The sequence below is a fragment of the Dryobates pubescens genome, chromosome 4, assembly GCF_014839835.1.
Source record: "Dryobates pubescens isolate bDryPub1 chromosome 4, bDryPub1.pri, whole genome shotgun sequence".
NCBI classification, from domain to species: Eukaryota; Metazoa; Chordata; class Aves; order Piciformes; family Picidae; genus Dryobates; species Dryobates pubescens.
The window spans coordinates 32,777,701-32,805,001 of NC_071615.1; the positions used below are offsets into that span (position 1 = coordinate 32,777,701).

Here is a 27,301-nt window from a genome sequence, read left to right on the forward strand (position 1 = left end):
CTCTGACGCTTGAACGAAGCACTGGAGGTGAGGAGCACAGCTGCCCATAAGGGTTGAGCACCTGGGAGGGATAGAAGAGATTTTCTCTGCACAGCTTCCAGGACTCAGCTCTCCTCAGAGTGCAGCTCCAGCCAGGGAACAACGTGGAGAAGCTCACCCCTCAGGTTCAGAAGCAAATGGCAGCTCTCCCAGAAGACAGCACAAGAGTGGCCACACTCCTTCCTCCATCTGCACTTACCCCAAGATCAGGGCAGAAAGCCAGGCTGCAGGAAACCCAGGTTCAAGTCTGTCCTTTTGTACCTGGACATGTGTGGCCTCTAGGCTTTTTCAGACAACAGTACCAGGGGGATTTGCCTACTGATTTCAAAGACAGGAGAGGGGAATGTGTCTGCCTACCACTGCCTCCACCTGGGTTTTTCTGAGGGGAGGGAAGGCAGAGAACATCAGACCTTTCTCCTGGCACATCCAGGTGAGGAAGAGTGGTGGTCACTTGACCAGGTAGTGCCTCAGCTAGGAGGCCAAAGCTGCTCCCTGCTGTTACACCATGATCAGCAGCAACTGCATAATGACAGCCCAGGCCCTGCCTTTAGAGCAGAATGCAGCCAGCTCTTTGGTGAACCTCCTCATCCCAGCAGGCTCCAGTGCAAATGCCCAGCCAAGAAGACACCTCCCTGCCCTCTGTCAATTAAGAATTTAAGTCTTCAATGGAGTTGAGATGAAATCTCCCTTGTACCTCAGGTATCACTACCAACCTTCACACCCTCAGGCATTCAGCTCTGCTCAGGCCTCAGCAGGGAGCCCAAGATCCCTCTGCACCATCTACAGACAGCTACAGCTGCAAAGCCCAACTGCACCATCGGATGTCTGAGATCTCCTCTGAGGGCCTTCTAAACTCACCAGGTCCTGAGCTGGTGCACAGCCAGAGGTCAGACAAACCAGATTCAACCCCCTCCTTTGTTGGTAGGAGGTGAAAAGCTTTAATCAGAGAGCTATCAGCAGGGGGAGAGAAGACTGATCACTGTCTCCAGGGCAGGATCCTCTCACCACAAGGCAAGGAGAACCCAAACCACAACCCCTTTGTGCAGCAGGAAAGGAGCAGGGGGAAGAACCCCTGCTACTAGGAGGAGGTGGGAAGGGCTAGCAGGGAGGAAGAACACACACATTCATCTAAACTCATCTTTTCAGGTACAGAATTCAACTTTCAGCAAAATCTGCTGTCAGAATTACAGGCATGGTTAAAAGGACAGTTCAGACATTTGCATTTCAGGAGATGATTCAAGTCACATTCAAGAGATGCCGACAGCACAGAGGCTTCGCTACCAGGCTTTGGCACTTCCTGCTGGAACAGTTCCTCACTGCAGGTCCTCTGGGTGCCCAGGGTCCTGCAGCTGGCAGAACTGCTGCCACACCTCGCTGGACCATAAAGTGCTTCAGAAGCTGCTCTGGCTGCCAAGCATTGGCGAGGGAAGGAGAACAGCTCCCCCCCAGACACACAGCCCAGCCCTCCTGCGCTTCGGCGGGCGCGGAACCGAGGCTGCCGAGAGAGCAGGGCAGAGCTTCTCCTCTTCTGCTCACCAGCTACACAGAGAGCAAAACTTGTTCCACAGTCAGGGTAAAAACACTAGCAGGAACAGTTTGAGAGTACATATTTACAGCAGGTACTTCTCATCAGAGTTACAGGCTTGCTAGGAAATCAGAGGAGACAAAGGAGGATGTGCAATTCCGCAGAAGCGTGGAAAACATTCCGGCTCTACCCATCCTGCCAGCACGACTAGAGGGCTTGGATCTACACACAGCCTGATGCTTCTCTGCTGAGGGAAAACTAGGCTTGTGCCACAGACTGAGAAGTCAGGACAGCACAGCACGAGCGCTGCAGCAAGACAGAGCACTCCTGCACTCAGTGGCACGATGCTGGTCAATCAATCCGCCGAGCCACTGAAGGTCAAAGTACAAATCTCCTGGTTTTATTGATTTGGCAGCGCTGCTTATGGAGAAACAAATGCACCAGTTCCACCAGCACATGGCCACACTGCTCTGCTCACAAACCAGCCAGGCCTTCCCTCCACCTACAAACCTAGCGCCCTTCCTCGGTTGCCCCCAGGTGTAGATCTCCACGTGAAGTAACTAAGCCAAGCTCCTCAGGTCTGTGTCCTTCACCCCTGTGACACTGACACATTTACACCACCACTTAATAAATAGAAATGCAGCAGTTCCTCCACCTCAGAGCCAAGGCTCTCTGTGCCCTACCCACCACTCAAGTCCAGTTTCTACAAAATGAGTCTTTTCTACAGAGTGGGGAAAAAAAAATACCTTCTTCTCATCAAGGTGCAAGCTAAGCTTTGAAACTGTAATGAATGTGCTTCTCTTTTCATGGACAACAGAAGAGTTTGGTGGACCTTCTGATCTAGCTGGAAATGCAGAGGTTTGGTCACAAATGGATGTCTTGGTTGGTTAGGTTGAATGGAGACTGTTTCCACGTCACCGACGTTGTGCTTTTACTCCTCTTGAAGAACAGGGTTCCAAGAGTGAGGGAGAGCAGATGAACTCAAACCATGACCTCAGAGTTCCACCAACACCTGTCCTCATTGTAGCACCAGACCAACCTAAAGGAAGAAGACACCTTAAGGAGTGTGCTTCCTGTATGGCAGTAAAAGCGAAACAGCACCTGGCATGGATCTGCTCTGCTGAGGCCACAGCTGGAGTCCTGTTCTGAAGGACAGGGACTTGATGGAGAGGGGACAGCAAAGGGCTACAAAGATGCTAAGAGGACTGAAACATCTCTGTGATGAGGAAAGGCTGAGAGCCCTGGGGTTGTTTAGCCTGGAGAAGAGCAACCTGAGGGGGGAATCTCATCAATGCTGATCAATACTTCAAGGGTGGGTGGCAGGAGGATGGGAGCAGGCTCTGTTGAGTGGGGCCAGTGCCAGGACAAGGGGTAAGGGGCACAAACTGGAACATCAGAAGTTCAGCTGAATATGAGGAGGAACTTCTCTAATTTAAGAGTGAAGGAGCCCTGGGGCAGGCTGCCCAGAGAGGTGGTGGAGTCTCCATCTCTGGAGCCATTCCAAACCTGCCTGGACATGCTCCTGTGTGACCTGTCCTGGGTGACCCTGCCTTGGCAGGGGGGTTGGACTCGATCTCCAGAGGTCCCTTCCAACCCCACCGCTCTGTGATCTTAAATATGACCAATTAAAAAAGTCCCATTAAAACTTCTGCCCGTGGTGGGCAGTGCACATCAGGTACAGGTACCACCACACCCAGCAGGGCTCAGAAGCCCTTCTCCATCTCCCCTACCTTTTCGGATTCCATGCCGGGACACCTCCAGTTGTACAAATAATACTGCAGATTTCCATCTCCGATCCCAAACTTGAGTTTTTCCAGGAATGTTTTGTTTTCCATCAGATCCAGTGCATTGAACACATCAAATCCTTTCTGGCAACAGCAAAACACGTTTTCAATTTGACTTTGCAGTTGCAAGAGGCACACAAAGGACACTTCCCGTGGGGGTGGCACGCAACAGCCAAGAGGCTGGCCAATGAGGTGGGAGAACTCAGGGGAATAAACCTTGATTGTTATTAGGCATTGTCCCAGTAAAAAGTGAGGTGTGAGTGCTGTAGTGTGAGATGAAGGTAAAAATCAGCATCAGACCAACAGGCAAACCCTGACTGCAGTTTGCTGAACTCAATTTGCACTTCCAAAATGCACTCCTGGGGAGTAAAAGCCCAGGAAGGGCTGTGGGTGTTGTCCCCAGCCAAGAGCCAAACACCCACTCAGGCTTTTGCTTGCTTCTCTCCCAGAGGGCAGGGAGCAAACAGGAGGGAAGCAAGGCACTTATTACTGCAAAGAATGGCAGTGCAGGAGACAAAGCAAAAGCTGCACACATAAGCAAAGCAGAAAGAGGAATTCCTTCACTGCTGCCTCTGCAGAACATCACAGGCTCCATGCAGGACACCCATGGGTGGCTCTGAACATGGTCAGCTGGAGCACAGCCAGCACTGGCTGGTGCTGAGCACCCATCTGGAAGGTCTAACAAACATCTGGGAGGACAAGTTTCAAGCTTGAGGAGCAGAGAACAAGCCCATGCCCTGCAGTGTGTTGGACATGGCTGCTAGGATGGGTGCCACAGCTGGGTGAAGCCTGTGCAGTGCTGTAGACTTCCAGGACTCAGCAGCTCTCTGAGAAGTCATGGGGAGCACCAGGAGGGACATCACCTGCAAGGCTTCCTGCCACAGCCTGCACTGCACCCCCTGGCACCCTGCTGGCTAAGGGCTGCGTGTTGGGTTTCCATCACACAGCACTAAACTCTTACAACTCATGGTTAAAAACTTCACTTACAGCCTCTTCCACTCAACTATATCATCCAGCAGTGCCATTCCACCCATGAAAGTGTGGCTGGAAGCTAACCATGCCATCTAGGGAGCTTCACAGGCAGCAGTTAGTGACATGAGACAGGGGCACAATTTGCACCAAGAAACCTTTTTACCTTGCAGAAATGTAAAGTAGCAAACCCCAAACTGCATATAACAGAACTGATTAACTCATCTACCTGGAGAAGGCTTCAGAGAGACCTCAGAGCAGCCTTCCAGTACCTGAAAGAGGCTACAGGAGAGCTGGGGAGGGACTTTTGACAAGGGCTGGGAGTGACAGGACAAGGAACAATGGCTTTGAGCTGGAAGAGGGGAGATTGAGAGTGGAGATGAGGAAGAAATTCTTGGCAGTGAGAGTGGGGAGACATCAGAACAGGTAGCCCAAGGAGGCTGTGGATGCCCCCTCCCTGAAGGTGTCCAAGGCCAGGTTGGATGAGGCCTTGAGCAAGATGAGCTGGTAGGAGGTGTCCCTGTCCATGGCAGAGGGTTGGAACTGGATGGTCTTGAAAGTCCCTTCTAACCCAACCCACTCTATGGATCTCTGAATCTCCAAGGGGAACCACTGAAATGATACTTCCCATTCTTCTGGTGCTTACTGAGTGTGATCAGCTGTGTGCTGGAGTTCTACAGTGGCCCAAGCCACTGCAAACAGCTAATCTTCATGCACTTGTCATTCCCTAGCATCACTCAGAGCAAGCACAGTCATCTGTATTTTAACATAGATATTGCCTGTGTCCCACCAGCTGCACTCTGCTGTGGCCAGTAAATGAAACCAGAACTCAAGAGCCTGTACAAACTGCTGCCAGCTGTCACCTTGCCACTTCCCCCAAGAACAACAGTCTGCAAGCAGCCGAAAAAGCTCAGCCCTACCACTTACCAATTTTGCTATAATGAGTGCATCATTCATTAAATCCAAGAGGGGGGTCTCTGTGTGAATATTGTAAAAGGAGTAGGCAGCTTTGAGGCTTTTATGGACAGGATGGTGCATCACTGTTGAAGGTAAGGTGTAGAAGCTCAGGAAGTCTGTTAAGGTACCACTTGAGCCCTGTAACAAAAGATAAACACAGGTCAGTCAGTTAAGAAGCAGCTGCTCAGTGACTGGCCAGGCTGACAGTGCTGCTCCACAGAAAGCAAGGAATGCAGCACAGCTCTGCACACCAGAAGCATTCTGGTGTAAGAGGCAATCCTGGCCATGGCTTGAAGGAACTGAGCTCTTGCCAAAGATGTATCCAGACATCCCAGCAAGACTCAGGCCTGGAATGGCCCCTCACAAAAGGCAACGTGCAGAATCTTCTAGTCTCTTTCAAGAAGAACGTTTGGACAACCAGCTGCCAAAGCACTTCAGGGTGCTTCCCAGGCTTAGCCTGCTACAAGCAAAGCTAGCAAAGCACACTCCCTCAGCAAGCAGAGAAAGTGGCTCCCAACTGAATTCTTAAAAGAACATCTTTACAATCTGAGCTGACATGAAGGAATCATTTCCTCAGCTGTCTGAAACTCCACACCGAGCCGGTGTACAACGCAGACTTCCATCAGCTCTAGTGATTATGAGCACAGTCCATCTGCTCGACAGCGGTGCTGACAGCACTGAAGTCCCGCCAAGACCAGCAGTCACCAGACAAAGAGACTGCCACAGAAAGCTGCAGTCTCTTACAGAAGTTTTCTCAGCATTTCCAAGCTGGTGGTACTCAAGATTCCAGAATTCCTCTTGTTAGAAAAGCACCCCCAAACCTTTCCTGGCTGACAGACTGCAATGCAAAGAACAGAGCCTGCCATCACAACGTGCAGTTCTACCCACAGCACACTTGGATCATGCTGTCTGCCCTTCAAAAGCTGCTGAGCTGAACATCCACACACACCCATGAAGCACAAAAGCAAACTTTACCTCTACTACGTAAGTGTCAATAATATGATCCCGAGGGAGGAACCAGTGGGCTACCTCTTCTTCATCCATCACAGGAGCCAGATTAAACTGTTTCAAGTAAGTGTTGATTAGTTCTTGTACTGCTTTAGTATCTTTTTGTTCCATGGGTCTCAAGCCTGAAGTCTTTGTGGCCTTTAGTGTAAGAAAAGAGGAATAAAGATGAAGAGCTTGGAAGGCAAAGCACAGACAGAAGCAGGCTGCACTTGCTCTGCTGGCTCCAGCGTTCAGCAGCAGCCTGCTTTGAGCCAGCCACCCAATCCAGGAGCCTGCTTTACTAGCAGCCTTCTACAGAACCCCCTCCTCTCTTCTCATCACTGAGACACTTTGGGACACCTCAGTCTTTTTATTTCATTACTGAAACAACTTCCCTTCTCCAGGAAAAGAGCTCCCACTGCCACCAGCCTGGACTGCACAGAGTTTGTGTTGTTATTAGCAGCTTGTTCAGGTCAGCCTTTGTTATTTCTGAGTCTCCTGGCTCAGGACCTCAGTGAGGCAGGAAGAGAGAGAAACAAACACTCCTGACCTTATCCTAAAGAGCTCTGTCAGAAAGCTCCTTGCTCAAGAGATTAAAAAATAAAGTTGGGGCTTCTTCTACCTAGAGGTACCTGCACAAACACAGCCTTTGGTGATGGTGGTGTTTATTAATTACAGTATTTATTGGTTCTGAAAACCTTTGCAATTCAAGTGATTAGCAATGATTAATCCCTCTCAAAGATGAGCTCCCAGTGGCAATGGTATTCCAAGGACACTAAGGAAAGAGGTTAAAATGCAAGAAGCAGAACTGGGTGCTGGGGACAGGACAGTGTGGCCTGAATAAACCAAGCTGTGTGACAGGAGTTTATGATAACAGCCTGGAAGTGAGGCTAAAGATCCTCAACAGCCCTTAAACCCTTTCTCTTAGGAAAAACTAAACAAAACAAAACAAAGAAAACCCAAGTACAGGACCTAAAAAGAAAACATGAGCACAGAGATTATTAAATCTTTATTTTCCATGGGAGAAGCTCCCAAGTCCAGTCTAAAAATAACTCAATATCTGAGGCATATGGCCTCCTACAGGGCTGGCTGCTGAAAGCTGCTTTCCAAGGCAGCTGTTTTCTCTTTGCACATCTCTGCACAGGGTGTTTGCCCTGCCTGTATTTTAAGCAGGGCATCTGACGTGCTCTGCTATCTAGAATTCATTCTGCTGTTGCAATCTGGGCTTTATGGGAAAGGAAGACAAGCAGGGTACGACTGCTGCTGTTTCTCAGGACACCCAAGATCCTTCATTCTTTAAACCTTTCTTTTCCTGCGTTGTTTCCATGCAAAACAGGCCCTGAGCTGCCACCAAACCCTGCATTTCAAACTGCATACTGCACTTTTTTAGGCTATTAAAGATGTCTTCAAGACTTGACACGAACTATATTTAGCTCTCCAAGATTAAAACCTAATTAATTTGGTTATTAGACCTCAGGCTCTGAAAACTGCTGCCCTGCACGCAAGGGACAGCCTGTGTGTGCAGCGCAGCAGCGAGCAGGCAGCAGGGGAAAGGAGTCCGAGAGCAGCAGGAGTTCACTTCCTGCTTTACACCCAGGAGCATTCAGTGTAGGATTCAAACATTTGAGGAGAATGAGAACCTGCAGCATCAAGCTAAACAAACCCAACAGACAGGGTCCTCCCAGGCCAGATAAATCGTCCCAAAGTGCTTTTTCTCCTCATTCGCAGCTGAGTTTTGGAACCAAAACAGAGAGTTTGGATAAATAAAAAATGGTTCCTAGTGTGATATGGGACATGACAATGGCAGGCTGGGCTGCAGCAAAAGCAGCATGCCCAGCAGATGGAGACAGCAGATTCTGCCACGCTGCTCTGCTGAGACCTCACCTGCAGTGCTATGTCCAGCTATGGGGCCCTCAACACAGGAAGGACATGGACCTGATGGAGAGAGTCCAGAGGAGGGCCATGAAGATCATCAAGGGGCTGGAGCATCTCTGCTACAAGGACAGGCTGAGGGAGCTGGGCTTGTTCAGCCTGGAGAAGAGAAGGCTCCAGGCAGATCTAACAGCAGCCTGCCAGTGCGTGAATAAGGCTGCAAGAAGGCTGCAGAGGGACTGCTTGCAAAGGCTGCAGGGACAGGATGAAGGACAATGGTTTGAAATGAAAGCAGAACAGACTTAGATCGAGTGCTGCACCATGAGGGTGCTGGAACACTGCAACAGGTTGCCCAGGGAGGTGATTGAGGTCTCATGCCTGGAGATATTGTAGGTGAGGCTGGCCAAGGCTCTGAGCAAGCTGCTCTAGTGGAGGATGTCCCTGCTGAGTGCAGAGGGCTTGGACTGGACAAGCTTTGGTGGTCCCTTCCAACCCAACTCATTCTAGGATTCTCTGACAGAAGAGAAAGAGCTGTGTGTTAGGGTGCAATCAGCACTCCCACCCTTCTGCTGGAGGTCTCTGAGAATGCTAAGCTAGGAATTGTTAATTTGCTGTCCCAGTAATCTTTTACCAGACTCATCACCCTGAGAATACTCTGAAGCATCTTTAAATCAATGTCACATGCCTATGACATCAAGGCTTATGGGTTTTGCTTTGTTTGTTTAAAGCTTTTAGGCCAAAATGTCTATTTTCTCCCCACAGAGATCTACATTTGCAGCAATAATCTCCTCTGTTTAGTGCAGCCCTTAAGGTCTTTTCCATCCAGCAGAGCTTTTTGCTGTTGGTGCTGTCCTGCAGCACTGCTTTCCCCCAGCAAAGCCCGTGCTGGCAGGGACAGATGGAAGGTTATTTTGGGCCTCACAATAACCATAGGGATCCTCTGCAAGTGACACTGCTTACATCAGGGAGTCTGTAGAGCTTCATTGTTCTCTGCAGAGTCATGTTTCTACTCAAATGGGAGAATTTCACCTCCACCAACTTTCTGGGGTTCAGTGATCGATGCCAGTACCTGGAAATGAAATGAATAATGAGGCCAGATGGTATTTTAAGTGTCAGTTTCCACTTCCCTTCTTTCTCACACTGCTCCTTTTCCTCTCTGTTTCTAAGAAAGCCTGTAGGATCTCTGCAGGAAGCCTGAGCAGCAAAAGGCAAAGCTCTACCCAAGCAAGGGCTTTTCAAGAGGCCTGCTAGCATCACGTTTGGAATCTAAGCAAATGCTTTTTATTCCAGCTTGAGTAACCACAGGGCTGAGCATTTCAGCACTTGACACAGTGACATTTCATTTCTTCTACAGGCAGGACACTCTGCTTATGTCTTAGGCACTTGGTGGAAGGAGATCTCTTCCTGGAAGGTTGGTGCCTTCCAATCCAAACCATTCCATGAATTTATGAACACTCTGCAGCAGACCAGCCCTGGTTACTCTAACACTGCACAGCTGTGATACTTCCCATCCTTCCATACAGACCTTACAGGGCCTTTGGTGTTGATAGGTACAAACACAATTTTAAATCAGGAAGTACCCTGTCCTGCAGAAGGACAGACAGCTGAAATAATGCTGCTGGAACTGAGCTTTTCCCAGTAGGAATGAAATCCATGCCAAGCAAACAAATTGCTGCTTGATTACACACAGCCCTTCCCACAGGACAGTCTTCCCATCTTCATCAAATCTTCCTTTCTCGAGGAAAAATGAAAGTAGCTAAAAAAAACCAAATCAGACAGCTCCCAGAAGTGCTCTGCCACCCTGGGCAAGCAACCAGGGAGATGTCCCAGCACAGAAACAGGCCTCCTGACTAACAGCTACACATTGGTGTCATTGGTAGCATGGCTTCTACCTGCAGGTCAACAGAAACATCTGCTAGGGGACAGGGACAGAAGAAAGCAGGGGAAAAGGAACGAGGAAGGAAGGAGAAGGATAGGGGAAGAGGCAAGATGGGGGAAAAGGAGGAGAGGGGGGGAAGGGAAAGGAGGAGGAGAGGGGGGAAAGGGAAAGGAGGAGGAGAGGGGGGAAAGGGAAAGGAGGAGGAGAGGGGGGAAAGGGAAAGGAGGAGGAGAGGGGGGAAAGGGAAAGGAGGAGGAGAGGGGGGAAAGGGAAAGGAGGAGGAGAGGGGGGAAAGGGAAAGGAGGAGGAGAGGGGGGAAAGGGAAAGGAGGAGGAGAGGGGGGAAAGGGAAAGGAGGAGGAGAGGGGGGAAGTGAGACAGAAATGAAAGAGGCCACCCTGCCAAAGGCTCAGGCCTTCAGGTTAGTCAAGGCCACGACATTTAATTCCTTTGTTATGCTTTTATTGTTTCCATCCAATTGCATACGGCGTTTCTCCAAATGACTGCTGTAGGAACTGGCATTATTCAGACCATCACCTAGGTTACCTGCAAGTGGCCACAGGCTTGGGGAGCACCACTCCAGCAGTGTAAACAGCCTGAAAAATGCCCTCCAGGTTTACTCTCCTGGTGATTTCCCGAATCAGTACCGGCGCGACCCGTTTGGATCTCAGCTTCTTATGAACGCAAAGGAAATTGATCTCTACCATTTTCTTCACACTGCAAGGATGAGAAGTGATGGAAAGCTTACACAGAGCTGCACACTTGGTGCCTTTCTCTGCATAAGTGTAGCTTTCTGTGCTGTGACAGAAAAATCAGAGGTAAAAATAGCATCACAGAATTGTTGGGGTTGGAAGGGACCTCAAGAATCATCTAGTTCCAACCCCCCTGCCATGGGCAGGGACACCTCACACTAGATCAGGTTAGCCAGAGCCACATCCAGCCTGGCCTGAAAAGCCTCCAGAGACAGGGCTTCTACCACCTCCCTGGACAACCTGTTCCAGTGTTTCACCAATCACCTGCCCTGCAACAAAGCACATCTGTGAGAGCTACAACTCCACGGCACGGTGACTGCAGTGGCAGACTGTGTGACATGCAGGCTGGGTCTGAGGTGTCTGCCATACTCCTTCTGCACAATTCTGCCCAGATTTAACCAATTACCTCACTTTCCAATGCAGAATGGCATCCAAGTACATGCTACCTAGGATCATCTATGACTGTCAGTGTGTGAAGAGCTGGCCAAGAAGTCCAGCTGACAGACTGTCCTCTGAATGCTTTCAGTTACTCCCTGGATCATCCACCAGTAAGAACATATCATCCATATTTCCCAGCCTCAGAGCATGCCAAGCTGGAAGGGACCCCAAGGATCATCTGCTCCAACCTTTCTAGGTGGTTGTGTAGTTTAAATGAGGGGGGCCAGCACCCTGTCAAACTGAGTCTGAAAACCACCCAGTTTATTACTGATCCTCAGAGCCCACAAGGGAGGGAAAAAATACAAAACAAAAGAGGTTAAAAAAACCCCTGTGCTACCTAGAGAGGATTACTCTGGGTACAAAGTGGGTTGAAAGTAGCTCTGCAGAAAGGTCCTTAGGGGTGTTGGTTGCTGAGCAGCTCCCCATGAGCCAGCAGTGCCCTCAGGCAGACCAGAAAGCAGCTGTGTGCTGGGCTGCATCCAGAGGAGTGTGGCCAGCAGGGCAAGAGAGGGGATTCTGCCCCTTGACTCTGCTCTGCTGAGACCCCACCTCCAATCCTGCCTCCTCTTCTGGTGTCCCCAGCAGAAGAAGGACACAGAGCTGTTGGAGTGAGTCCAGAGGAGGCCACAAAGATGATCCAAGGACTGGAGCACCTCTGCTATGAGGACAGGCTGAGGGAGTACCTGAAGGGATCCTACAGGAAGGCTGCAGAGGGACTTTTCCTGAGGGTGTCTAGAAACAGGACAAGGGGGAATGGTTTGAAGCTGAGGGAGAGCAGGGTTAGACTGGAGCTGAGGAAGAAGTTCTTCAGTATGAGGGTGGTGAGACTCTGGAATAGGCTGTCCAGGGACAGCTGTGGATGCTTCCTCCCTGGGGGTATTGAAGGCCAGGTTGGATGAGGCCTTGAGCAGCTGAGTCTAGTTGAGAGGTGTCCCTGCCCATGGTGGGGAGGTTGGTGCAGACAAGCCCTGAGGGCCTGTCCAACCTGAGCCATTCTGTGATTGGATGCATGGTGGTGGTCACTGAGCCTGCTTCTCTCTCTCTGTGGTTACCAGCTTAAGGTCTGTTTCCTGGCGTTATCCTTTCAGAAAGAGAAGAGGCAGGGTGCATTTTACCTGTCATAAATGCGAATGCTTGCAGGGATGGCACTTATGAATCCTACCAGCTTCTTGTTGGAGGACACTCTGACCCCACAGTGCCACTGGGGTAACCAGCCCGGGGGACGCAGCGCCCTGGAAGTGAGGACAGAGAGAATTGCAAATTACTGCCTAAGAAGATGTCATAAAAACAGCCTTCTTTGCACTCCAGCCAGAGCAGAATGTGGAACTTGTTACTCACCACAGAAGAAATTCAGGTGAATAATCAAACCTAAACATATTATCATCATCTTCTACGTAATTCTCATTTAACAGTGTGTACAACTCCTTCAGCTGAAAACACACACACAAAAAACCCAAAGATTTATCCACACACAAGCCAGCAGAAGGAACTTCAATTGTTTTTCAGGGAGGCACAGAAAGTGGTGTACTCACAACTTCGGCGTTGCTGAGGTCCAGCGTGTCCCACATAAAACCCTGGGGCAAGGAATATGGCTCTAGGCGGACGTTGTCCTTGTCTGGTTCAATGGCACCGTGGGAAGTTATCACTTCATCTTTTGGGGGGTGAAGGAGCAAAGGCAAACAAGAAGAAAGAAAAAAGGAAGTAAGAGCTACATTGCTGGCTTTGCTTCTAGCTCTCCAAACTCCTGTTGTGTGTTTTCTCCTAGTTGTGGGAGGCTTTCAAGAGATGTTGGGAAAACGCAGTGTCATCAGCTCCTGCTGCTTTCTCACAGACCACCTCAGGACAGGGAATACCACAACACACAGCACAGAATCACACAATGCTTTGGGTTGGAAGGGACCTCCAAAGGTCACCCAGTCCAACCCCCCCTGCATTTAGCAGGGACATCCTCCACTAGAGCAGCTTGCTCAGAGCCTTGGCCAGCCTCACCTTGAGTATCTCCAGGGATGGTGACTCCCTGGGCAGCCTGTTCCAATCCCTGACAACTCTTGCAGCAAAGAAATCTTTCCTAATTGCCAACCTAACCCTCCCCTGGCACAATGTCAGGCCATTTCCTCTTGTTTATCACTGATCCTAAGGAGAAGAGACCAACCCCCACCTCACTCCATCCTGCTTTCAGGGAGTAGTAGACAGCAATGAGGTGCCCCCTCAGCCTCCTTTTCTCTAGGCTGAACAACCCCATTTCCCTCAGCTGATTCTCACCAGCCCTGTTCTCCAGACCCTTCCCCAGCTACCCTGCCCTTCTCTGGACCTGCTCCAGCACTTCAATGTCCTTCTTGGAGTGAGAGGTCCCAAAACTGAACCCAGCACTCAGTCTGTGGCCTTATCAGTGCCCACGAGAGAGGAACAATCACATCCCTGGTCCTGTTGGCCACACTACTGCTGATCCAGAAGGATGCTGGTGGCCCTCTTGGCCACCTGAGTACGTGACTTGTGTATCTCATTTTCTTGTTGTTTCATTCAGGCTGGTTTAGTTCTTTCCCAACCCATCAGTCTCTGTCCTTTATGTATCAGTTCCCTTTGGGAAACAAAGGGGTTCAAAGCAGCAGTCCTTTGCCTTGTAGATGTCCCTAGCCTGATCCTAGACACTAGTTTTGGAGAGGATGCCACACAGCTGGCAAATATCCCTCCAGTGGTCAGAGAGGCAGGTGTCCTGCCCAGGTCCAGTTAAACTTACTGAGTTTTGGTACAGGTTGTGTGTCCCAAAACTGGTATTTACGTTTGGCAGCCTCATCAATGTTCTTTGCTGGGCCTTGGCATGCAGAGAGCAGCTCCATCGCTCTCTGGATGTCCTGAAGCTTCTGCATGGGAATGGCTGGATTCTGCAGAGAGACAAAGTGGAAGAGGAAGCTTATTGTGCACATCTGGATCATTTGTGCAAACATGTTAATTGATACCATTCTTCCACAGGCTTTCATGTACTCTTCTCACCATAGAATTGGGTTGGAAGAGACCTCCAAAGGTCATCCAGTCCAACCCCCCTGCACTCAGCAGGGACATCCTCCACTAGAGCAGCTTGCTCAGAGCCTCCTCCAGCCTCACCTTGAAGATCTCCAGGCATGGAGCCTCAATCACCTCCCTGGGCAACCTGTTGCAGTGTTCCAGCATCCTCATGCTGCAGGACTCATTCCTCACATGCAGTCTAAATCTGCTCTGTTCTCATTTCAAACCATTGTCCCTCGTCCTGTTCCATTAGGCCTGTGCAAATAGTCCCTCTGCAGCCTTCTTGTAGCCCCCTTTAGGTACTGGCAGGCTGCTATTAGGCTCCCTGGAGCCTTCTCTTCTTCAGGCTGAACAACCCCAGCTCCCTCAGCCTGTCCCCACAGCAGAGGTTCTCCAGCCCTCTGATGACCGTTGTGGCCCTCCCCTGGACCCTCTCCATCAGGTCCATGTCCTTCCTGTGTTGAGGGCTCCAGAGCTGGCTGCAGCACTCCAGGTGAGGTCCCAGGAGAGCAAAGCAAATTGACCACACATTTGTTTGGTTCTGTGTCTCCCAAGCAACAAGTCCTGCTTTGAGCCACACTGCCAGCATGCTGTACTCAGCTTTGCCAAGACTACATTCAAACACATTTCAGGGAATAGTCCCAAAAGCCTTGGAGAACCTTCAGGAATTCTGCAGAGAGACTCAAGGCCAGATGTGTTTTTTGAACTGAATGTCAATGGATCACTATTTCTGCATTTCAGTTCCTTTCCAGGATTCCTGTGTTGAAAAAAATCCCCATCAGGATCCCCAGAAATGCCATGGAGCGATGACCTGCAAGGTCAGCACCCCAGAGAATCAGTGTGCAGGACTGCAAGGTGCTGAGCAGCAAAATCTTGCACGTGGAAACAAAAACCAGTGCAGCAGCCTCGTTTTACTGAATCAGAACCAAGATCTGGAACATGAAGTTTGGTCAGCAGGGAACCAAGGAACTGCCAAGACCACAGGAAGGAAAGCTGTGCTTATGTTAAGATGAGAAGTACCCTCACTCCCAGTGGGAAGCAGTTTGGGGTTACTTGTTACTGCCTGCAGTCTTGTACAGGCAGCTTCAGGATACACAGAATCATTGAGGTTGGAAAAGCTCTCTAAGATCATCCAGTCCAACCATCAACCCAGTACCACCACAGCCACTAAACCATGGCCCAGGAGCCATGGCCACACATTTCTTGGACACCTGCAGGGATGGGGACTCCCCCACCTCCCTGGGCAGTATCAAAACACGTGGGGAGAACACAAAGTACCTAAGATCTCTCTACATACTGTGAAGTGTCACACACTGTGACAAACCTGCCCATTGAAAGCAATGAGGGGGACACAGAGATGAGCTGAAGTGACCACACACAATCTGACAGGATGTTAATGTTCTGGCCTGTACTCAGCACTGGTTAGGCCACACCTTGAGTCCTGTGTCCAAGTTCTGGGCCCCTCAGTTTAGGAAAGATGTTGAGTTGCTGGAACGTGTCCAGAGAAGGGCAACAAAGCTGGGGAGGGGTCTGGATCACAGCCCTGTGAGGAGAGGCTGAGGGAGCTGGGGTTGCTTAGCCTGGAGAAGAGGAGGCTCAGGGGAGACCTTATTGCTCTCTACAACTACCTGAAGGGAGGTTGCAGCCAGGTGGGGGTTGGTCTCTTCTCCCAGGCAACCAGCACCAGAACAAGAGGACACAGTCTTAAGCTGCATCAGGGAAGGTTTAGGCTGGATGTTAGGAAGAAGTTCTTCACAGAAAGAGTGATTGGCCATTGGAATGTGCTGCCCAGGGTGTCACCATCACTGGAGGTGTTTAGGAAGAGACTGGATGAGGCACTTGGTGCCATGGTTTAGTTGATTAGATGGTGTTGGGTGATAGGTTGGACTGGATGATCTCAAAGGTCTTCTCCAACCTGGTTAATTCTATTCTATTCTATTTTAATGAGCCAGAATATACCTTTTTTTCCCTGAAATCTGTTGGTAGCCCCAAAATACTTGACAAATCTTGCAGGGTGAATGGTACAAGAGGGTAATTTTCTCCACATCAATCTGACAATGCAAACAGCACTGCTGGTCCAGCAACTTTCTTTTCACTACATTAGAAACTTCAGCTCTCAGGCTTCTTGAGCTAAGAGCTGTCTGTTAAAAGCCACCATGTCCCATCATGCAGAACAAGGCAGTCAGAAGCACACAGACAATGCTGTGTCATCACAAAGCCCACAAAGATTGTGGCCAGAAGGTCACAGAAGGAGATTCTGCCCCTCTGTTCTGCTGAGACCCCACCTGCAATCCTGTGTGCAGCTCTGGAGCCCCCAACACAAGGACATGGAAATAACAGAGCAGGGCCAGAAGAGGCCACCAACATGATCCAAGAGGTGGAGCAGTTCTGCTACAGAGACAGGCTGAGAGAGTTGGGGCTGTTGAGCCTGGACAAGAGAAGGCTCCAGGGAGACCTCAGAGCAGCCTGCCAGGATTTGAAGGAGGCTCCAGGAGAGCTGGGGAGGGACTTTTTCCGTAGGCATGGAGTGACAGGATGAGGGGTAGTGGCCTCAAACTGGAAGAAGCTGGATTGTGATGAGCCATGAGGCAGCAATGCTTACCCATGAGGGTGGTGAGGCACTGGAACAGGATGCCCAGAGATGGTGTGGAGGCTTCAAGCCTGGCAGTGTTCAAGGCCAGGTTGGATGGGGTGTTGAGCAACGTGGCAGGGGGTTGGAACTAGATGATTTTTAAGGTGCCTTCCAATCCAAACCATTCCAGGACTCTCTGAAGACACAGTACATCCCCTGAGACAATTCAGGTCTTTCAGATGGCAAGACATTTCTTCTGTCTGAACGGCCATGTGAGAGGTGACCACATTTCATGTGATGCCATGTGCTTGTTTGCCCACAGGAGGCTGGTTACAGCACAGCAGGCACCTTCCCTGGGACAAAGCTGTCACCATCCTGAATTCTAGCCGCTGGAGAAGAAAGACAAACCTCCTCTCACCCTGCTCAGAGCAGAGCAGCGTGGTGGTGACTCCACACAGTCTGCAAACACTGCCTCTTACCTTGTGTCTGTCTCCAGTCAGGACAGGAACCATCTGCTCAGCTCTGACATGCTACCAACTGACTTGCACAAAAAGCAACACAAATTAAAATGAAATTCCAAAGCAAGCATGATTTAAAACAGAACCAGGCTCTCACTTTTGAAGGTTGCTGAATTTTAATCTCCTGGGAGTCAGAGGCAGAATCTGATTTGGTGCCTCCAGAATTTGGCTTTTCCTTTTTTCTCTTCTGCTTCTTCTTCTTCTTCTTTGCTCCCAAATCTCCTCCAGGGCTTCTGCCAGAGAGTCAGAGAATGTGCAATGAGAAAAATCAATACCACTGAGCTTCAAATTCAGGAAAAAAGGTGAAGTATGGAAAAAACAGCATCTTAACATGAACAATCTAACAGCAGTGGGAAAGGGGAGGGGAAGGGAAGGGAGGGGAAGGGAGGGGAAGGGAGGGGAAGGGAGGGGAAGGGAGGGGAAGGGAGGGGAAGGGAGGGGAAGGGAGGGGAAGGGAGGGGAAGGGAGGGGAAGGGAGGGGAAGGGAGGGGAAGGGAGGGGAAGGGAGGGGAAGGGAGGGGAAGGGAGGGGAAGGGAGGGGAAGGGAGGGGAAGGGAGGGGAAGGGAGGGGCAGGGGATAAAACGCTTCCTGCAAGTGCTTTCTGATTTGTTTTCCACCCAGCCCCCATCACATCAGTGTCAAACTGTGATGCCAGATACCAGCCAGTGCTCTTCTGTCCATTTCAAACACAAAGATAGAATGCCTAAAATCAGCTGAGCTTGGAGGAACTCCGGGAAGCCCAGGCACTGAGCAAAGTGACCTGTTAGTGGCCTGAGATTTTTTTTTCCTCTTCATGCTCACCCCTCAGACAGGTCTGAAACACAAACATTCTGTTTTCAGGGCATTTTGTTTGTAGCTCCAGTAGTGCTTGAGAGCCTTGCTTCAATCTCAGTAAGGCAAAACTAACCAAATACTTGTGCTTGAAAATAAGCACCACGGGCTCACCTTTTAAAAACCAACACCCCCCCTCCCCAAAAACACAAAAGAGTTTAAAGCCCCCTGGCGAGCTCTGAGCTATTTTGACGCTGATAGTACAACTCCTGCCTTAAAGAGAGTCTAATTGAACAAATAATCAAGATCTAGACTGAAGATTAGATGAGAATTGGCAAGTGTGGGAGGTGTTGGCAGCTCTCAGATGGAAAGCAAGTAAGGAGGCAATGAGTCAGTTAACACTGAATCCTCTTCAAGAAGTTGATGTCCCAGCATGGAGCCCAAGGCAATGTTGGGGCTTGGGTGGTTTTCACTGGAAAATAAAACAGTCAGTTGGTTTAATTCTAGAGGGGGAAAAGAATAATCTGGCCAAAATAAAGAGAACTCAGAAGAACACAACTGAAATTAAGATCAAGGTGCTCGGCAAGGGCCATGTCATTCACTTGCAAGATCATGACATTGACAGCGAGGCTGAGGCACCCTCAGCAGGTCTGCAGTGAAACAAGCTGAGTGGTGTGGCTGATTGGACTGAAGGATGGGATGGGACCATTCAGAGGGGCCTGGGGAGGTGGCTGAAGAGACTCTCATGAGGTTCAAAATAAGGCAAAGTGCAAAGCCCTGCACCTAGGTTAGTGCAATCCTAGATTACAATCCAGGCTGGGGGATGATGAGATAGAGGGATCAGATTAAGGATCTGCTGGATCCTGGACAATGGACAGCAGCTCAGAGTGATCAAGTGCAGCAGATCAAACAGACAGGAGAGAGAAGAGATTTTCCAGTATTTACTAGAAGCCTGCAGAACCACAAGGAGGAGCTGTGCAAGTGAGGCAGAATGAAGATGCTGCCTGATCACCCAGGTGACTGTCAACGATTTCTATACTTGGAGTTTAAATAACCAAATTTCCTCTACAGAAATTCAAACACACAACGGCCCTGAAGGCCTGGCAAGAGGTTATAAACAAGGCAGAGTGAAAAACATGCACAAGGCCAGGGACTCCCTGGAGGTGCTCAAGGCCAGGCTGGAAGAGGCCTTGAGCAACCTGCTCTAGTGGAAGGTGTCTCTGCCCATGGTAGGGAGTTGAAGTAGGTATCTCCAGGGTCCCTTCCAACCCAACCCATTGTATGATTCTAGGAAAACAGATGAAAAGCAATGACTCTTCCACTTTCCTGAAATCACAGAGGCACAGAACGGTTTGGGTCGGAAGGGACCTTCAAGATCATCCAGTTCCAACCCCCTGCCATGGGCAGAGACACCTCCCACTAGCCCAGCTTGCTCAAGGCCCCATCCAGCCTGGCCTTTAACACCTCCAGACTTTCTCCTTCTCCTCCAAAAGCAAACACAAGATGCCACTGCATGCCTGAGCTGCCTCGAGCACAAGTCCACCAGGCCCTTCAGCAACCAGGGCCCCCCAGCACGCACCAAGCCCTGAGTCTCACTTCTCCTCTTGCCCTTTAGCAGGAGCTGGCTCCAGTGCCACCCCTGGGAATTGTGCTTGCTGGGATTACCTGAGGCTCAGTGTTTGATTTAGTTAGGTGAAATAATAAGCCAACTGTACTCAAAAGAAAAAGGGGTTGGCAACTCTGGAGAAAAAGCAGCTTTGCCAAGCCTCACTAATGCTATCCCCAGCTAAACTCTGCTTTTATCAGGATAATCTTTGTTCTTTGACCAGCTCAAGGTCTTTTTCATACAGAAATGTGCAATTTTAAAGCAGGGAAGAGGGAAGCCAGGACTAAATAGCTGTAAAATAGACATGGTGTTTAAAACTACTCATTTTCACCTGAAATCCCAGTACTCAGTTCCAAATCTTCGTGTTTAGAGCTTTCACACTGCCTCCTGCAGAACAAATATTGGTATCTTTGCCTGACAGGTCATCCAGGGACCTTTCAGAACAGCTCTTTATGCTCTTTTCTTTTTTTTCCTTCACTGTTACAGACCACAGAATGTAAAAAGAGGATTTCAAGAGAGATCCACTTTTCCTTCACCTATTTAGGCACGCCTGCAACCCAGAGATTTGGCAACAGGCAGGAACTTTTACTGAGTAAACAGGTTCATCCAACACAAGTTACAACAACCAGAGATGCCAAGCAAATCAGGGCAAAAGCAAAACCCAAACACCTCAGCATTTTCTGTCCTTGCAAAGAACCAAAAGGCTCTAAAACTGGGAGGAAGGATGGTGGGAAGTGAGGAACTTTGTTGCTCACTCGTAATTACGCTGGACACGACAGCACGAAGGATATGCAAAGGTAACAAGATTAAGAGCCAAGACTCCTATTAAAAGCTTTTCTCTTAATTAAACCTCCTTATGTGCTGACTAAGATCTGAGCTCTCCTTTGTCTGGTCAGGTACAGCAACATGAAGATGCAATCAAATGTATCTCACATCTAGATAACAATACCATGAAATACATCTCACTCGTAGAAGTCTAGGACAATGGAGACTCCCTTTTCCCAAGGAGTCCCATGGGAAAGACAAGAGGTGATGGGGAAAAGTTACTGCTGGGGAGATTCCCATTGAACTCCAGAAGAAAAGGTTTCCCCATGAGCACAGCTGGACGTTGGAATCATGTTGCAGGGGAAGCAGTGGAGTCCCTGCACTGGGCAGTTTGCAGGCTCAGCTTGGCAGGATGCTGGGCCAGCTCAGTTCAGCTGCACTGTCACCTAGAAAGGGTGGAACAGATGAGCCTTGGGGCCCCTTCCAACCTGGCACTCTGTGATTGTATGAAGTCTGGAAAAACAGCTACCCACTTTTATGAAAGTGACCCTTGAGTATGGGCTCTCTGCTGCTGAACCACCCTGCTACCACTGAAATGACAAGACTCGAGCACAGGTCTCACATGAGAGGGAGGAGGAGGATGTGCAGCTCAGGCGGGTGCTGTCAGGTGAAGAAACCACCTTTCCACAGCTGCTCCAGCCCTGCCTACCAGAGACCACAGCTGGTTACACTAAGGAGAATACTCAAGACTTGATAGGTTTTGATTGTGCCAGTGTAATGTAGACAGGCCAAGACCAGGAGGGTGAGCCTACACACCAAGACCATGCCACAACCAAGCAGAGATGTGGTCCAAGTTTTCTTTAACTGCACCCACCCTGAGAGCTTTGTCAGCCTGATGAACGAGAAAAAAGTGAGGCCAGCACAGAATTGAGATGCAAATCCAAATTCAGCTGAGGCAAGACTCAAAAGATCTCTCTCTGCCCCAGAAGGCTTAACTTTGCCACAGGAAGAGGCTGTGGAGATGACTGAGGCAGACACTTGGGCCCACAGTTGGATGATTTCATGTGCAAGTTGCAGATGCAAGCCCATGGTGCCACCCACACACCTTTCCACTTATGTGCACACATCTGCTGTTTTGCAGAGACGTGAAACAAGACTCTTGCTTTTCCCTGCATCTGTTGGGTTTCTGTTTTGTTTTGTTTTTCACAAAAATTAAATACAGGGACACTTGCTGAATTTAGGAAGAGCATGTCAAAGGCAGAGAAACTTCCTTTGTGGAGCTCCAAGCGAATCCATGACAATCTGACATGGAGGAATCAGGAGGAGCACCACAGTTGCCCAGCTCAGGTGGTCAAACAGTTTTGGCTCCCATGGCTTTCATTTGAGGTGTTCATTCCCACTGGATATTTGTCAGTGTGGTTTTAGTTGCCTTTTTAGACACTGCTTTAGCTGAAACAGTTCTCTGTAAGGTCTTCCAGTACATGAAGGAGCCTACAAGCAGGGAAGGGACATTCTGCAAGGGCTTCTGGTGATAGGACAAGGGGGAATGGATTGACGCTTGAGGAAGGAAGATTTAGGCTGGAAACTAGGAAGAAATTCTTGACCATGAGGGTGGGAAGACACTGGAACAGGTTGCCCAGGGAGGCTGTGGATGCCCCCTCCCTGGAGGTGTTCAAGGCCAGGTTGGATGAAGGCTTGAGCAAGCTGGGCTGGTGGGAGGTGTCCCTGCCTATGGCAGGGGGTTTGACCTGGATGATCTTGAAGGTCCCTTCCAACCCAAACCATTCTGTGAATCTATGAATGTGTTCCAAATTTGATGGAGTGGTAATTTTAAGTTAGCAGTTTCTCCAATTTAAAACCAAACATGTACTTCAGATGCTCCCTTGCAAGCTGTGAAGGCCTAGGCCTGTGTAGGGCTTTTTGTCTTCAAAGTGAGTGAGGCTGCAAAACTCCCTATCTGAACACGTTCAACAGGCCTTTTGGATCATAAAAATCAGACCTCATGTATATGGGTAAGACTCCAGAAGACTCCAAAGTAATATTTTTTATTTACACCAGGGCTGGCCCTGCCTCATAAAGGAAATGGAGGCTGCAAAGGGCTGAGTTAGACTGGCCCACTTCAAGAAAAGTCCTGACAGAAGGGGTTCATAGATTCACAGATTGCATTGGGTTGGAAGGGATCATCTTGTCTAACCCCCCCTGCACTCAGCAGGGACACCTCCAGCTAGAGCAGGCTGCCCAGGGCCACATCAAGTCGACTTTGAATGTCTCCAGAGATGGGGCCTCAACCACATCCCTGGCCAGCCTGTTCCAGGGTCTCACCACTCTCATTGTAAAGAAAGGATTAAGCCCTTCCAATTCCCTTTACTAACAAACTATCACTGCTAACCTCCTCTTTGGAGGAAAATTTCACTTCCATACATTTCAGTACTTGGAAAATGCAAGGTTCTTGAGCAGGAAAACCAAGCAGCAATGCTTTAAAGCAACCCTCAAAGGTCTGTTCCCTCTGTGCTCCTGCATGTGAACCTCACCTGCTCAGACTGAGCACTGCCACCATGCACAGCAAGTAATTGCTGGGGCCTGGGGGAGTTGTTTACAGGTTTTGCTTTTTCCTCCTCTCTTTACTGAATGCTCTGTGCCACTGAGCATGAGGAGCTATTTAGGATGAACTGGGACTCCTCACAGAGCCAGGCTCAGCTGGGTTCAGGTGCAGTAAATCCATTTTTCTACAGGGCCAGCAATACAGCTATTTTGTAAACAACACTTTATTATGAAACAGAACAAGTACAGCACAAGGCATATAGCAGGAGCAAGCTGCAGACAGAATAAGAGAGCAGCAATGAGTCACACAACATACATAATCCTGCATCTAAAAAACAGAAGCAGAAACAGAGGACAAAGACATTTGCATAGCAGAGAGCTATAAAAAGGTATTTTCTGCTGCAGTCATTCAGAACTCAAGCACAACCCCAGCAACGCTGGAAGATAAATAAAATCAAAGTCATACATATACACAGACACAAACCATGGGGACTTGTGGTTAGTATTATTAAGAGCCTATCTTCAAGAAACAGCTTGAGAGTAACTTCATTTAGAGAGCAGTCCTACTATAGACTGCTGCACAACACATGCTCTACCTCCTCATTAAAAGAGGGAGTTTAAATAGCAGGAGATGAAATCAGCAGCAGTGCAGATTACTCAGAATTTAGCAAGTCAGTTGACACAGTCATGGTCTGCTCAGCAATCACTTCGGTATATAAAGCCTAATATAAAAGCTCAAACTTTAAAGCTGCCTCAAAATGAATCTACTATGGTAAGGAGAAAACAGGGAGTAACTGGGTTCTTAGGAGGTGTTCATCTCCCAGATCAGAAGTGGATCTTTGTGTTTGCTGGAACGTCAAAATCTTTTCCTGTGATGGAATCTGCATACTTCAGCTTTCATACAAATAGCAGCAAACAAGATCCTCAAAGATTACAGGAAAATAAAGTAACTCAGACGTCAATATTAAACTTCATGCATCAGAAACATGACAGAAAAAATATATTAATACTTAAGAGGCATTTTCTACTGGAATGATCTGCTACTAATTTAACAAAACTGTGTATTACTGGGAAGCACCCACATCCTTATTCAGCGGTGAGTAAAGCAGCTTCTGGGGAACACTAAGGAAAAAACATTTGGGATATTCAGCAAAAACAAGTTCTGGGGAGAAGAGCATGCAGCCCACAGCAGCTGTCCCTCAGAGGTCAGCCAGTCCAGAGGTGGAGCAGAGCAGTAAGCTGTGACCCAGAACACATGCAGTGCAATTCTTTGCTCCTCAGCTGCTTCTTACACTTTGCTGTCACAGCTGCCAGTGCCTGTGGCCGAAGCCAGCGGGAGTGCAGACAGCGGCTCCAGCCCTGGCACACACACACAAACAGGAAAAACTGAAGTAGGGATGAGGTACCAATGAACTCTAGACTGGCATCACCCAGCTACCTGCCTGGCATCTCAGACTGGCTTCCACCAGTGAAAAAAACAAACCACCACATCCCTCATTCTCTGCTGCTGGCAGAATCTTTTTTATCTGTTTGGGATTCCTCAGCTGTGGCATATTTACACAAACGTAACAACAGCCCCAAGACCATTAAAGACAACTTTGTCCCTTTTGAGGATTCTAGATTTCATAGAATGGAAGGGACCTTGAAGATCATCCAGTTCCAACCCCCCGCCATGGGCAGGGACCCATCCCACCAGCCCAGCTTGCTCAGGGCCTCATCCAACCTGGCCTTGAACACCTTCAGGGAGGGGAAATCCACAACCTCCCTGGGCAACCTGTTCCAGGGTCTTTCCACCCTCACTGTCAAGAATTTCTTCCTCATTGCCAGTCTAAATCTCCCCTCCCAGGGCTTTCTATGACTACGGTTATTTCTGACACAGCTATTTCAGTGTGCACACCGTGAACTCCCTGCCAGCAGCAAGCACAGACGCTTTCCCCTGCCCTGCCTTCCAGCTCCACCAGCCCTCCCAAGCCTCTCCAATTCTCTTTGCCACATCCAAGATGCAGAGCTGCTCGTTGCCAAGCAAATCCTGGGGGCAGGAGCCAACAATCAGCATCCTCAAACACCAGCCACCTGCAGAAACGCTCTACCAGACCAAACAGACATTCGGGAGGAGAGTGCTGCGTGGCAATGGATTGATTAACCTCTTTCTATTTTGGGCTACTCCAGCCACTCCTCGCTGCAACAACAAAGCCTCCTCTCTGCAATCACGTTTTCTAACCCCTCCAAAAAGTGAACGTAAAGGCAGCGGATGTCTAAAGCACCTTCCTTCCACCTCCCTGACCCCAAAGCAAGCCCTCGGCACCCTGTGCCCGCGGGGGCAGCGGGCAGGGGCCGCGGCCGTGCGGGCAGCCAGCGCCAGAGGAGATGCGAAGGGAAGCAGAAGGGCAGCGGCAGCTCCCGCGGCTCAGACCGGCGCCTAGCTCTCCGCAGCGCGGGGATTCGGAGGGAACGGCGCCCTCCGCACAATAGCTGACGCGGAGGAGCGTCCGCAGCACGGACGGGCACAGGCGATGCCCGGCCAGGTCCCCAGGCCGAGGAGAGGAGCGCTGGGGTACGGGAGCCGCTCGGCTGGAGCCCACCAACACCAAGGCATTTCCCCACAGCGCCGGGGCCCACTACAGGCGCTTCCCAACGGAAAAAAAACCACTACCCAAAGAGACAAAAAAACCCAAAACCTAAACAACAACAACAAAAAAAAAAGACAGAAAAATACCCCAAGCAAAGCCGCTCAGTCCTGCAAAAGCGCGGGCAGCAGAGCAGCGTGGAGCCTCCTCGGGCAGGCTGCCTTCGCAGGCCAGGGTCCGGCAGGAAGCGCCGGCCTCGCCACCTCCCTCACCCCAGGCGGTGGGGCCCGGGCCCTGCCTCTCGCTCCGGCGGAAGCCGGAGCCGGGCGCCACAGCAAGGGCACAGCAGGGCCCCCGCACGCTGCCAGCCGCCGCGGGGGGCGGCCCGGGAGGGGGACGCGGGGCCCTGCCGGCGGGGCCCCCTCGGCCGCGGGCAGCAGACGCGCAGGCGCCGCGGAGAAGCGCCGGGCCGGGCCCGGCAGGCCGCCCCCCGGCTGACAGCCCCGTGCCTCTCGCACCCCCCGCTCCGCTGCCCGGGCGGCGAGGAGAGCCCGGCCCGGCCCGCGCGGCGGCCGCGGCGGCACCCCCAAGCCCTGCCGGGGCTGCCTCCACGAGCTGTGCCCGCCCGTCCCGCAGCGCCCCTACCCCTTGGCGTGCTCGGCCTCCTCCTCATTGTCGCCGTCTATGCCGCAGGTGTCCTGGTCATCCAGCTCCAGGCTCTGCTGGCTGGCCGCAGACTCGCTGTCCTCCGCCATCACGGGGGAAGGAAGGAGGGGAGGGGGCGGGCGGGCGGGCCGATGAAAGGAGCCGGGGCGCACGGGCAGATGCAGTCCGGAGGAGCTCCCTCTAGCTGCTGGCTTCCCCCGTGCCGCCGGAGCAGGAGGTGGAGGCCACCGAGGCCGACCGGCAGCTCCCCGCCGCGCCGCAGGGGACCGGTGCGAGGTGGGGCCGTGCACAGCTCCTCGCTCCCGGGCGGTGCCGCCCCGGGGCCCGGCCCTGGCAGCCCCTTCCCGTGGCCGTTATGGAACTCCTGCCTCCCGCGGGCCTCAGTTCTCCGGGCCGGGGCCACTCCGCTGCCCGGCGAGGCCCAAGAGCAGACCCGACGGGGGCCGCCCCGGTGCCGAGGGGTCAGGGTTTGCAGGCTGCGGTGGGAAGGCAGCGGCTGGGCCCCGGCAGCGGTCTGCGGCCCCCGCACAGCCGCAGCCATCCTCGGCCCTCTCCCCGCTTCAGCCACAGCCAGCGGCTCTCCCTGCACTCGTTTCCCCGAAGTCTTTTGCATTTCTGAGGCCAGAAAAGCTGGAGTGAACGGCAGCGATTTGAAACCAGGGAAAGAAATAGAGAAACTTGTGTTAATTGTTTGAACTGTTGTGGTTTCCAGGGTCACACCAAGGTTTCTGAATGAGGTTCAGAATTTGAGTGCTTGGGCTTTGGCAGTGGTGCCAAACACATTAAAACGTAAGAATAGCATGCATCAGTTGTAATTTCTCCTTATCACCACTACTGACCCCTTGAAAGTCATAGAATCATCAAAGGGCTCTGGCTGGAGGGGACCTTGAAAGCTCACCTAGTTCCAGCCCCCGTGCAGGGAGCAGACAGCTCCTTCTAGAGCAGGTTCCTCAGAGCCCTATTCACTCTGACCTGGAGTGGCTTCAGGCTGGGATATGCACAATGTCTCTGGCCAGAGTATCTTCTTAGAGTAAAGGGCTACCCCTGTTTCCTCACATTTTGAGTCAACCTCATGCACAGGGCCAATCCC

General features: G+C 50.7%; 1 protein-coding gene across 1 annotated transcript; it reads right to left on the reverse strand.

The window, feature by feature from the left end:
• Positions 1 to 1,942: 1,942 nt before the first annotated feature.
• On the reverse strand, positions 1,943 to 26,339 carry NMT2 (N-myristoyltransferase 2). The gene is made up of 12 exons (XM_054161050.1): positions 26,191 to 26,339; positions 17,392 to 17,527; positions 13,939 to 14,083; positions 12,734 to 12,852; positions 12,540 to 12,631; positions 12,317 to 12,433; positions 10,558 to 10,728; positions 9,094 to 9,202; positions 6,250 to 6,420; positions 5,245 to 5,412; positions 3,295 to 3,432; positions 1,943 to 2,603 (listed from the first exon to the last, which is right to left on the reverse strand). The coding sequence occupies exons 1-12, from the start codon at positions 26,298 to 26,300 to the stop codon at positions 2,583 to 2,585; spliced, it is 1,497 nt and encodes a 498-aa protein (XP_054017025.1). The 5' UTR covers positions 26,301 to 26,339; the 3' UTR covers positions 1,943 to 2,582.
• Between the last annotated feature and the right edge of the window lie 962 nt (positions 26,340 to 27,301).